Source organism: Phocoena phocoena, chromosome 16, assembly GCF_963924675.1.
Source record: "Phocoena phocoena chromosome 16, mPhoPho1.1, whole genome shotgun sequence".
NCBI lineage: Eukaryota > Metazoa > Chordata > Mammalia > Artiodactyla > Phocoenidae > Phocoena > Phocoena phocoena.
In genome coordinates, this window is record NC_089234.1 from 14374798 (window position 1) to 14387966 (window position 13169).

General features: G+C 45.2%; 1 protein-coding gene across 2 annotated transcripts in view; it reads left to right on the forward strand.

Annotated features, from left to right (window-relative positions):
- Nucleotides 1–12968, forward strand: part of GFRA1 (GDNF family receptor alpha 1) — a 204425-nt gene extending 191457 nt beyond the window's left edge. For both annotated transcript variants that reach the window (XM_065894138.1, XM_065894140.1), the window contains 2 exons: nt 11812–11865; nt 12813–12968. In XM_065894138.1, the coding sequence (XP_065750210.1) occupies nt 11812–11865; nt 12813–12968 (210 nt within the window). The remainder of the gene's footprint in view (nt 1–11811; nt 11866–12812) is intronic.
- The last annotated feature ends 201 nt before the right edge of the window (nt 12969–13169 follow it).

Genomic DNA, 13169 nt, shown 5'->3' on the forward strand with positions numbered 1-13169 from the left:
TAAAGTCAATAAATAGGAGGCCCTGAGCCAGGTACACAAACACAGTAACCATGGAACTTACGGAGCATACCTTGGGGATGCGGTCCCAGGATCCTTGGGTGCAGTGAGATTCTTGAGCGAGCCGGCCCTGGCTCAGAGCCCTGTTTCTGTTACAGAGGAATGGCAACAGTCAGAGGAAGTCCCTTGTGGCTGGGCTCCTTCCTCTTTAGGGTACAGTCCAGGGACTTGGGGCCCACAGTCCATTTCTGCTTTGTGTTACATGCAGCTGTGTCTGTGATGTGGGTGGCGGGGAGGCTGGCTCTGAGCTGCCTGCCTGAGAAGGAAGCACGGGAGAGGTCACCGGCAGGGGCTGCAGCCCCTCTCCTGCATCACCCCGAGATGACACGAGTTTCCCTTCTTTTGTGTCTCCCACTCAGTGTTCTAGTTGCCTCACCCTTCTTAGTCAGCTCCAGAGAATTTCTAGCTGAAGTTTGGTGTTGCTTGAGAACAACATAAGGCTGTGCATCCCAACAGCATTTGGGTATCTTTTGCCAGGTCACGGTCGTCTCAGCAATGAGGCCACAGCTGGAGGGTATTCTTGCTGCCCAGGGACAGGCTTCAGCTGTTGTCTGCACCTACTCCCGGCCCCAGCACATGGCACCCCCTTCGTTATATCAGGGTGAGGGTAGCACTTAGTGATTCTGAGTTCCTTTGGAGAGTCAAGGCGGCGCCATCATTTGTTTTACTCCAAAACCAAGCTCACTTTCAGGTAATGTAACTCAAGCCTTGCTGTTCCGATTCTTGACAAGGGATCGTGCAGACGGTAGGCAAACAGTGGCATGGTAATTTCTCAAAGTTGCTTTTTTAGGAAAAAGGCTGTTGTGCTTAAGAGTGGAAAATACTGAAGGACCAGGCTTCTCTCTACAATAAAATCAAGCCTTCCTGTGGTCTACAATGGAGAGTAGTTTCATCTCCTTGATCCTTGGGTTTGTCGTCTGTAATGTGGGATTAATGAGCACAGCCACCTGGGAGGGTTGTGATAATTAAACAAATTAAAATTCTTCAGCATAGTAACTGAGCCTCCAGCACAGTAACTTTTTATCATTATTTTATCCTCCTGGTTCGTCTCTGCTGACCATGAGACAGAAGGAGCCTGAGTACTGAGGGACAATTTGGTGACTTTTATCCCAAAATTCATCTGGAAAATGAACTTGGGTGCTGTATAGGGTGTGGACCCTGTGGTTGAAACAATTTTTATTGTCACCCTTTTTTGATGTCTTCTCCTAAACTTTTTTTTTTTCTTCTACTTTTCTCAAAAAGTGAGAATAACCACTTAAGGATAGGGACGGGAAGACCAGGCCCCCTCAGTGCATTTCGGGAAAAGCCATTAGACCACCCGCCCCTGTGGTCCAGAGTGTAGTGAGGCTGGCCCATCAGAGGGATAGTAATTCAGCAGTTGGACAATTGCGTAACCCAATTGCTGCATAATAAACATGCTTAATAAAAAGGAATAGGACGTCTGCACCATCTTGGCTATAAACATGCTCTCGTTCTGGGCAACCTACGAGAATACCTCTGAGCACACTTAGATCACATACTATAAATAAATCCAATTTCTTATATCCCCCACTGACCTTTTATCCTTAGGACTTCTAACCAACCGTGCTTCCCTGAATAATAGACTCCGCCGTGCTCTTGAGCCGTGGAGCACAATTGTGGGAGGAAAATGGCTCTGGTTCTCTTGGGGGTGAGGTTCAATGAAGGGCTCCCCTCCCGTGTGCTTCTCAGATTTGAGGCCCAAGAGGAGTCACGTCGTGGACAAGGCTAGACAGGAAACGCAGGATGGTGGGCACTGAGAAGACGTTGTGGGAATTTTCCCCAGGGTGGCTGTCCCCTGCCACCCTGAGGGCTGCAGGGACCTCAGATAATGCGGGGTGCTCATCTTTGGAGGCTGTCGGGGGAGTGAAAATCACCAGCCCTGGCCTGACCTCTGACTCCTTGGGTTGATTCTAGGCTGCCTCGGCTGGCTCTCTGCATGCTGGCTGTGTGACCCCGGGCTTATCACCCTTATTATTCTAAGGGTTGATCTAAGGATTATGAGAGATAATGGTACTGTATCTGGCAGAGCCAGTATGCGTGGGTTTTAGAGTCGAAGAGGCTGAAGTCAAAGAGATTCAAATCTCAGCACAGCCACTCGGGGCTGTGGAAACTTGGGCAGGTCCCGACCTCTCTGAAACCTCTGCTTCCTGATCTGTACAAAAGGGGAGTAGCCCCCCTCGGAAAGTCATGTGAGCCCTTGGGGAGTATTCAGTAAAATGCGGATGGGATCATTACCAATGGAGGCTTTTCTTAAGAGTAATCGTCACAGTCATGATCACTATTAGTCTATTTGGTTTTCCTCTATTTTCTTCAATATTTTTCTCTGTCTACTAAAAGTACATTATTTTAAAGTTTAAAAATTTTTTGCTTTCCCCTTGTTTCTTGCAGCACCACAAGTGCTCCGTCTTCCCACCCAGAGAGTGAACAAAAGCCCTGGGTCCGTGCTGTCTCCAGACCTGGCATTTTATATCAAACCTTAGTTACCACCATAAGTCACGGAGCCATTACAGGGCTGCTCTCAGTTGCACATAAATGCACAAGAGAATGAGAGGCTTAATAAGTATTATCTGATGGTGATGAGGGCACGTGTCTGATGAGATCGGCTTCATGCACTTCTCGTCAGGGACCACGATGAATCTTTTCTGCTGCTCTCTTCACACTTGCTTTTCCAAATGCACGTTTTGAGAAAACAAATGTTTCCTTTTAGGGCCGTCCCCCTAGTTACCATTACACCATGATCACTGAATGCTTGCTCTACAAAACCCCTCCCCCACCCCAAACTAAAACATCTTTCACACAGTGTTTGGCATAATCTTGTTAATTGGGCATAATTTTCTAAAATGTAGCTCATAATTGCTTCTTGTCTGAATAGTTTACTAATCAAGCGAGTTAACCATGAACAAAAACACACAGTTCTCTAATGTAGTTGGCAACCTGTGTTCGCCCCAACTTGGGGAAAAGCAAAATAGATGTAAGATGATCCTGTGGAGTAAAGGGAAGGAAGAAAGGCCAGCCCGAGCGCCCTGGTAAGCTCCCTGCTGTAGACAGTGTCTGCGCACAGCGCTACTTGCCATCCTGCCATTAGTGTTAAATTACAAGCGCAGGGCTGCAGACATCCTTTTATGGTGTGCGGGAGACTGACAGGCAAGCCCGAGGGACTGCTTAGCTAATGGAGGACGTTGATACATCTTACAGGACTGTATCTCTTTCATTGCATTCATTTTTAAATCCGAGGAAAGAAGATCGTGAGCCAGTTCTATTCAGTATCACATTATCCCAAAAGCCAGATTAGCTTAATCTTTTGTATTTTTCACACCCCTGCCTGAATCCAAGAACATCCAGTATAGGACCGCAGAGAGGCTGAGAAATCATCAACAGCAACTTGGATTTTAAAAGGGCTTCCACCCCGAGTATCACGTTTGATTCGCACAGCAACTCGTGAGGTAGGCAATAGTAGGGCGGGGGTTATTGTCATTAGAGGTGATGGTTGAAAAGCTAGGACCAGGACCTTCCTAACCTGTGGTCTTTTTAGCATACCTTATCAGTCAATCTGGTACCAAGAGCAAGTTCTAAATCATAGTAGAAGCTCTCTTCTCTGACCCTCATTTCACCAACTCACCACAGAAGCCAACCTCTCTGCCATTCCCCTGTAAACATCCAATGCCCAAGGCAGGCTGAATGCCCCAAGCTAGTGGGCATTCTCTCCTTCTGCTTACCTGGGCCCCTTGCTCTCTCCAGTGGAGGCGCAGGTTTAAAAGATTCAGGAGCATTTGTTCTCAAACCTTTGGGTGCTGCTGTATTTGGTATTTTGCTTACATAATTTAATTAAACATTACATGAATGATTGAAATAGGAGCACAAAAGAAAGAAAGTTGTTTCAGTGAAAACTAGGTTGAATACATTAGAAAAGTTCAAATTCCTTTAAAAAAAATGCCTTTGATTAGGTATGGCCCAGACAATTCTAAAAGACTGAGAAAAATTGTAAAAATGTAGAAAGATTCTGCACTGAGATCCCTCAGTGGGTGTCAAACAAATGCCATTCCTGTTTTAATGAAACAAAAACTGGAAATTGTAGATTGTAAATGATAGGCGTAGCTTTTGCAGAACATAAGCCAGGGAATTCCAGCAAACTCTTCCTTTAAAAAACCTTTTTAAGAAAGTGGCATTGATCATGTATCCAAAAATCAGTGAATGACATTCAAATTCTAAATTAAGATGTTTGATACAACGCATACAATGGAATATCATTCACCTTGAAAAGGAGAAAATCCTGTAATATGCAACAACATGAATGAATCTGGAGGACATTATGTTTAGTGAAGTAATCCAGTCACAAGGACGAACACTACATGATTCCATTCGTATGAGGTATTTAAAATAGTCAGACTCATGGAAGCAAAGAACAGAATTTTGGTTTCCAGGGGCTGGGGGAGGGGGACACGAGGAGTTGCTGTTCAACAGGTATGTAGGTTCAGTTATGCAAGATGAGTAAGTTCTAGGTCTGCTGTACAACATTGTGGCTGTAGATAATAGTGTGCTATGTTGTACACTTAAAAATTTGAGGGTAGACCTCATGTTAAGTATTCTTACCACAATAATTAAAAAAAGAAGCTTCTTGGAGCTTCCCTGGTGGTGCAGTGGTTGAGAGTCTGCCTGCCTGCCGATGAAGGGGACGCCGGTTCGTGCCCCGGTCCGGGAAGATCCCACATGCCGTGGAGCGGCTGGGCCCGTGAGCCATGGACGCTGAGCCTGCGCGTCCGGAGCCTGTGCTCCGCAACGGGAGGGGCCGCGGCAGTGAGAGGCCCACGTACCGCAAAAAAAAAAAAAAAAGCTTCTAACTTAAAAAATTAGATACAAATGTGTGATTTTTAAGTGATTTAATGATTTTGCTCTTTAACGTCATTTCTCAATTGACCAATGACCTAAGGGCCCAGCCCCCAGTGCCGTCAGGTAAAAAAGTTTCTACTCTAGCCTTGGCCCTAAGACAGGAAACCATATCACCTTTAAGGCTACGACCACCACACACACACACACACACACACACACACACACACACGCAATCTGGCCTCACTTCATGGAGGCCTTGTCTAAACAGCACATCTGGGATCTGAGCCTGTGCTTCCTTGGGCTAAGGAAGCGTGACTTCAGGCCTCCAGTCCTCTCCCCACCCCTTTTTATGACCAGGCTCGACCTGCCCAGAGCCTGCCAGACTAACTAAACTTGGTACCCAGTGGGCCTTCCTAAACCTGTGCAGGGTGAAACATCTTTAAAAGGTCTTCTTAGAGCTTAATGTAATGAAAGCCTTTTGGCTGAGGTTCAGGTAATATGTAGACACAGTGTCTTGGAGGGAGAAGGTAGATGAGACATGGTAGGAAAGCTGCCCAAGAATGATCACCACTCACATCTCACTCTGTCCCTCCTCATAGCCCCTCAGCCCCTCCCCAGCCTGTGCCAGAGCCCATGGGGCTGGCAGAAATCGGCTCAGAGGAAACAGAGCTGAACACAGGCTCTGAGAGACAAACACCCACGCCCAGCGGCTCAGAGTAGACCTTATTTATGTGTCCACTTGTTTTAAGCACTGACTTGACTACGCATTATTCAGACCAGTGGTTGCTACCAAGTTCATAGGAAAAGCAGAACTCACCGGGAAGGTGAGTTTCAAAATAGACAGTGACAGGATTTTAGAAAGACTGGCCAATTGCTTGTGACCAGAGCAGAAATAAAACCTCCCCTGGCTCTCCCAAATCCAACAGGCGAAATCCAAAAGGCTGAAAAGAGTATAAGACTACAGCGCACTGAGCACACGACCATTCCTTAGCTTGGATTCACTAAGCAGGCAACTTCCTTTTTCTGTCTTTTTTGTTGCGTAGAAATTAATTTGGGCAAATCTGTGTCTAGTGCACAACAGAATTGTTATGTAGTAAGTTCTGCTCATAAAAGTCTATAATCTGGTGAATCCATTTTATTAAAATGCAAAGTGAAAAGTGAGAAAGTAATAAGTTATCCTTCAAATTAGGTAGACAGCCTTCTTATGTTTTGCCTTACAAGAAAATGTAAGATGCGTAGATTTAAACGGAGAAATGGCTTTGAGTTCTGGACTATTTTGGAAAGAACTCATGCAATGGTTTTCCCTAGCAAAGGTCCAATGTATGCTGCAGAAGAGGCTGGTGTGCTGATAAACTGATATTGACAAGGGTGATAGATGCAGCTCGGTACTTAGTACTGGAGAGCAAAGTTGATGGCGTTTTACAGTCTGTGTATTTCTGTTTATTGCTTGTATTCTGTCATTAAGCAAACAGGTTCTTAATATAGCAAATCTCTCTAATCAGTAAAGCAAGGGAGAAGAGAAGCAGAAGCATCATTAATTATGACCATTTGGCTGCGGCCTGGACAATCTGTTGCTATCTGATTGAGCAACTTCCTCTGGTTTCGTTTTCTGGAGGTAGAGCAGAAACTGGCTTTTCTTATACATGGAGGAGAGTAGAGAAATGTTGCATGCCCTGCTGGCTGACAGCTGCCTAAAAACCCAAGATTAAATGCTGGCTTCTCTACAGAAATGGAGTCCTGGGGCAGCAAAGGCCAGACTGCAAGCGGGTATGCTATTAAGTCTCCAATTCCATAAGCAGAGCAAGTATGCAGCTCCAAAGCCTGATCTGACCCGAGGCTCGGGGAGAACCCACCGCGGGCAGAACGTGTTGTGTACACGGTGCCCAATGAGTTGGCTTGACTGAGAGCTATGAACTGTATGTGTGCCTGGGCATTCTGTACCGGAGAGCAGTCGGCACCAGGCAGGCTTTCCAAATGCTAATCACAGGGGTAAAAAGCAAGGGAGTAACAGAGGTTAACGACATCTAATGCATTTATTAATCCTTTAGTGCCAGGGCCTGGGGAGGTCTGGCCACAATTACAGTGCCATGGAAATTCTATTATGCGACATTCCTGGACTTGGGGATTACTGCCAGTGACAGTTTTATGAGACTGCTGCAGGGACAAGGCTGATGAAGAGCCTGAAGAACAAGTTCCCTGGTTTTCCAGAATGACAGCAAAGCTACTGGTTTGTGGATGGTTTCTCCAGTATCCTCTTCACCTTCTCAAGATGAAAACCTTGTGGTACTGTGTTTTGGTGGTGTGGTTTCCCCCAACTCCGAGTCAGGCAGCTTCTCCCATAACCGCGTAACTATGAGTTAGCTGTTACGAAACCCGCTTTCATAAAAGGGATTAAATGATTCGTTTTTCAACATGCTGTAACAATGGTTAAAATTGACTTTTAGAAAAATTGAAATCCATTCTCTTCTCTTCTTTATCCCTGTCTCCTTTTTAAGAGATACGATATTTTAAAGCCACAAACTGTAAGGTTTGGTGCCTAGATAGGTCTGGGCTGGCCAGGCTCTATGTTGGGCCCCTGCCTGTCCTCTTAATGAGCAGGGCTGTAGAGCTTGCAGACAGGACTTGTTCCATTATTACACCCCTGGTTTTACCCATTTAGGGCTCGGCAGTGGTGCTCTTCCAGTCTCTAACTTGCCTTATACCTTGCAAGATCTCAGAAGTTTTGGGTTTCTTTTTGTTTCTTTAATTTTCCTGGGACAGTCCCAATTTTCATCAACAGAGGCAATGTTTAAAATATGTAAACACTCTTTGCAATAGTTGAAGGTGAGAGATGCCCTATAATTTTATCTTCTTGCGTTTATCAGGCCTGACTAGCAAGATGGCGATAGCTTGATGTTTTAAAAAAGGCTCAGGATAAAAGCCTTTAAAATGTGGAGACAGCAGGTTGCTCAGCCTTCTACAAGGGGCTTTAAGAGCCAGATTTTCCTAAGTGGACTTTGGATCTGCATAGGTAGATTTCTGACTCTCGGTGGTCACCCGAGGGGTTCAGACTGAATACAGGACTTTAAGCATGCCGCCAGCTAGACATACGTAGGTGTGAATCCCCAGGCTCTGCCCCTCCATCTGCAGCTTACGAACCCTTAGAGTCACTGGACACCCAGTTGATGCCACTCAGTCCAAGCAGCAGACCCACTGGCCCTCATTTTGTAATATATACCCCAGGTTTGGTGTAGGATTTTAAAAGATCTCATGTCTATGTGCAACCCTTCGATTCTTTTACCCAGGTGCTGCCTGCTATTCCAACAACCACTAACATCTGTTCTTCGCCTTCTAATCACACTCACAGGTGTTAGTGTGGTTCATGCAACGTTCTGGCGGAACTGGGGGGCTGCTCTTCTTTGCCTCTGCAGTTCTGGGGGGTTTCCCGGCCCCCCAGACCTCTCAGTGGGAAGCAGTGTTAATACGCTATGTAGGCAGAGGCTTTTGAGGCCAGTGTGCGTGGACCGCTAAGCCTCTGGAGTGCTAGGTGCTTCTGCTGGGTTAGGAAAAGGTTCGACAGGAGAGAAGGCATTTTCTCAGAGCCTTTGCAGAGGCCTGGTGGTGCACGGTTACATTCACTCAGCGGTTCGTCCTGTTCTGCCCAGCAGAATGGTTCTCAAGGCCAGATGAGCTTGGAGCTGCTGCCTCCACCTTAAGTAAAGCCAGTGGAGATACAGGGAGACAAAGCCAGAGGTTGATAATTTGCTTTAGATACAGGCCAACAAGATGCCTGCTTTGGGGGAAGAAGATCCCAGAGCCTTCACAGACTTGGAGCTGGTCTCAGTGTATTTTCTTGTGTGATCAAACGGTCATCCCAGCCATTCTCAGATGGGAGGCAAGAACATGTCTACCCGATTGTATGGCTCTAATCCTGTACAAAGTCGAGCTCTCAGTGACCACTGAGGACCAGAATCTACCTATGTTGATGTAGAGTCCACTTAAGAAAATTGGTTGAGATAGAGACATTTTCTAGTCCATTGGTGGAAGCCCCCTTTACAATCGTGTAATAGATGGGCATTTTACTAGTACACTAACAGGTCCCTGAAGTGACTGAGTGTAGCTAGTGAGTCTCTCAGATGGTATAGATGATGAGTGATACACTGCATGCTGGTGCTAATCATATAGAACAAAGTAGGAGGAGGCCTACCAGCCCTTGGATCTCTTAGAGGGCACTGCAGTCTAGGACACTGAGGTGGAGCTTAGCTGTGACCACAGCACAGAACAGCAACAACCTGAAGAAATAATGTGGCCCAGACTAGAAGTCAGGCTGCCTTCTCTGCACGTTTTAGTGAACTTCTTAGTTATGCAAAAGCCCTTAATGAGGGTTGTCTTTTGTAGATTACCGCCTAGAAAAGACAGAATGTGATGTTTTAGGGCCATTTTGGTGTCTGGCACAATTCCAACCTTGAACAGAAATAAAACGTGCAAAGTTCTACGTATTATTCTCTACAGGTTACAATGCAATGGACCAGATTTGCTATTAATATGGATTAAAAGTAGGCTTTTGAGTAAGGCTCAATTCCTCTTCTGATTTGCCCTCTGATCTTCTTATACATAACATTTAGTGACCTTTGAATAGCCCAGGGATGCTTCACAGTGTCTTTTTCTTGACACCTGTTTAAAGGTTTCTATTTCATATTCACAGCGGGCACATGCAAATAGAGGTAGAGGTTATGACACCTCCCACGTAGCATTATGGTCAATAAATTATTCCTTGGGTGAACATGCTATCATTTCAGGCTAGCATGGCTTCAACAGGTTGCAAACGTTGTCCTGCAGTAGGCAGCCTGCCAGGGCATTCCCACAGAGCTGGTTGCCCAGATACTCCTAGATTCGGGTGTTTTGCTTAACCAGGGTCATCCTGTCGACAAATGAGTTCTTGGTCTTTCGACGCCAAAGGGCTCCTAGTTTCAGGGGGAGGGGGCTATGGGAGGGATTCTTTGTGTGGCTCTTGGGGGCAGGGGGAGCATGAAGACCCAAGCATGCCGGGGTTGCCTGGGAGAAACTGTAAAGCAGGAAAGAGCACAGTTCCATTCAGGAGTTTCAGAGACTTATCTAAATCTTGACTCTAAAGTAGTTCACTGTGTGCCCTTGGATAAGTCACTTAACTTCTCTGCACTCTAATTTGTTTTCCTTTACAAAACAAGAGAGGTGCACTGGGTTAGCAGTTTTTATTGTAATTGTTTGAGCAATGGAACATTCCCTCCACCTCAGTTCTCAGGTAGAAACCCAGTGGAAACTTGCTTCATTTGTGAGGAAATAGGGAGCTTAAAGCCCTCACAGCTCAGGAACTTGTAACTGCCCTAAAGCAGTTTTCAATAAAATATGTATTTATTTGTATTGCATAGGTAATGTACATGTATTTTTTTAAAACATCTTTATTGGAGTATAATTGCTTTACAATGGTGTGTTAGTTTCTGCTTTATAACAAAGTGAAACAGTTATACATATACATATGTCCCCATATCTCTTCCCTCTTGCGTCTCCCTCCCTCCCACCCTCCCTATCCCACCCCTTTAGGTGAACAGTATGGAGGTTCCTTAAAAAACTACAAATAGAACTACCATATGACCCAGCAATCCCACTACTGGGCATATACCCTGAGAAAACCATAATTCAAAAAGAGTCATGTACCAAAATGTTCATTGCAGCTCTATTTACAATAGCCAGGACATGGAAGCAACCTAAGTGTCCATCAACAGATGAATGGATAAAGAAGATGTGGCACATACATACAATGGAGTATTACTCAGCCATAAAAAGAAACGAAATTGAGTTATTTGTAGTGAGGTAGATGGACCTAGAGTCTGTCCTACAGAGTGAAGGAAGTCAGAGAGAGAAAAACAAATACCGTATGCTAACACATATATATGGATTCTAAAAAAAAAAAAAAAAAAAAAAAAAAGGTCATGAAGAACCTAGGGGCAAGACGGGAATAAAGACACAGACCTACTACTAGAGAATGGACTTGAGGATACGGGGAGGGGGAAGGGTAAGCTGGGACAAAGTGAGAGAGTGGCATGGACATATATACACTACCAAACGTAAAATAGATAGCCAGTGGGAAGCAACCCCATAGCACAGGGAGACCAGCTCGGTGCTTTGTGACCACCTAAAGCAGTTTTAAGGTGGATGGATCTGGGGTCCGTAATGCCCTTCACGATTCCTGAAGGGGACCTGTCTGAAAGAGTCCCTGCCCTGTGCCTTAGCCCCCAAGCACTGAGTGGTTTTCCCACTAGAGGGCAGCCACATGAGCCCAGGACCACATCCGTTTTTGTCATATCACCGTATGCCCAGTGCTGGAAAATAGCCTGGTAAGTGTTTGTGGACTGGAACAACTAATAAACAAATGAACAAACACACAAGCTTCAGGAAGACCTATCTTTATATTACGAATAAATGTGGATTTTTATTGCACCATTTTTACCTGGAAGGCAGTTCCTAAACATTAACTTTCGGAACTATAAATGAGTTCAAAATGTAAATGACTTCAAAATTTTTTCTTTTGTAACCTGTGCAGTGACTTTGAAATGAGGTGGGTACAAACTGAGATGTACTATGTCAAACACACCAAATTTGGAAGATTTAGTATGAAAATAAAAGAATGTAAAGTATCTCATTAATCATCTTTTATATTGACTACATGTTGAAATGGTAATATATTGAGTTAAAGAAAATGTGATTAAAATTTTCTTCACCTGTTATCACTTACGTGGTTAGGAGAAAAATTTAAGTTATATATGGGCTCACAGTTGTGGCTCACATATTTCTGTAAATGGCACGGTACTAGACAGTTAATCATCAGTAATTACTCTTCCATAGTATGTATGAATGATTTTGTGTGTGTGCGTTTCTGTCTCTTTCCAGGCACAGAAGCTGAAATCCAATATGTCGGGAAGTCCACACCTCTGTCTTTCTGATGTAAGTTGTTTCTTTCTGAGTCTCCCTGCATTTACAGAAACAGAGCCTTTGGGACCCTGGAACAGGATATGATGTGAAGGGCTCAAAGACAACAAGGTTTCAGGTCCAGAAAAAATCTAAGTCACCCTCAATGTCCCTCTGCCGTTTGAGCCAGGTGCAGTCTTCAGATCCTAGTGCCCAAAGTGAGAACCAAGTGTGGAGCCCAGGATCCTCATCTCAGAACTGGACCAGCACAAATACCATTGTCCTAGTACCATGATAATCTCTGTGGTCACAGTCACATAAACTTATCTGGCACAGAGAAGAGATGTAACAACTCTCACTCCTTACCAGATGTCCTTTGACCTCCACAGCAACCCAGAAGTAGCCAGGGCGGGCCGCACTACACTCCCCAATCTACAAGTGAGAGGGTGGTTGATTCTGTCACAATCATAGCTCATTGTGGCGGGATGTGGCATTATGAGATTGAGCAGGTGCTAGGGATGGGGATGAAGGAATCAATCCTGGGGAAGGACAGCTGTGCTGACTGGGAATTTGGGAGCCTGGGCTTTGGTCGGGACTCTCTGAAAAGCAGGGCGAGATCCTTCATCTATGAGGTCCATGGTTGAACCGGCCAGTGGAGGGAAAGGCTACTGCCTTCTCCTCCAGTCTCCAATGCGATTTGTGACCCATCTCTGCATGAACTCATACTTGCTTGGGCAAGTTTCCCAAGATGATTCTTCCTGCCCTCCTTCATGATGGAGAGAGAGAGCAAGCATCCCTCCTCGGTCACTGGTACCCAGAAGGAGAATGGTTCCATGTTGCACAGTTGCTGGGGGACCTTGGGAGTGGGGGTAAAATCTCGGGTCAGCTTTGGTGAGCGGTGAGAGAGAAAGAGCGCGGTTAAAATATGCCTTGATAGAACGAACACGTGCAGTGGGTGATAATGAAAACATTCTTTCTTACAGCGTGATTACGAAAAGGATGGTCTTGCTGGGGCTTCCAGCCACATAACCACAAAATCAGTGGCTGCCTCTCCAAGCTGCAGTCTGAACCCACTGCTGGTCCTGGTGGTAACTGCCCTGTCCACCCTATTATCTTTATCTTTGGCTGACACATCGTAGCTGCATTTAAAAAACAATATGGACGTGTAAAAAGACAAAAACCAAGTTATCTGTTTCCTGTCCTCTTGTATGTCTGAAATTCCAGTTTTAGGGACTCAGTTGAGACACTGCTAAAACAGTTGCATCCAACTGGAACTTTTTTCTTTCTTTTTTTCTTTTCTTTTTCTAAGAAAGCTTCTTGTGATCCTTAGGGCTTATATG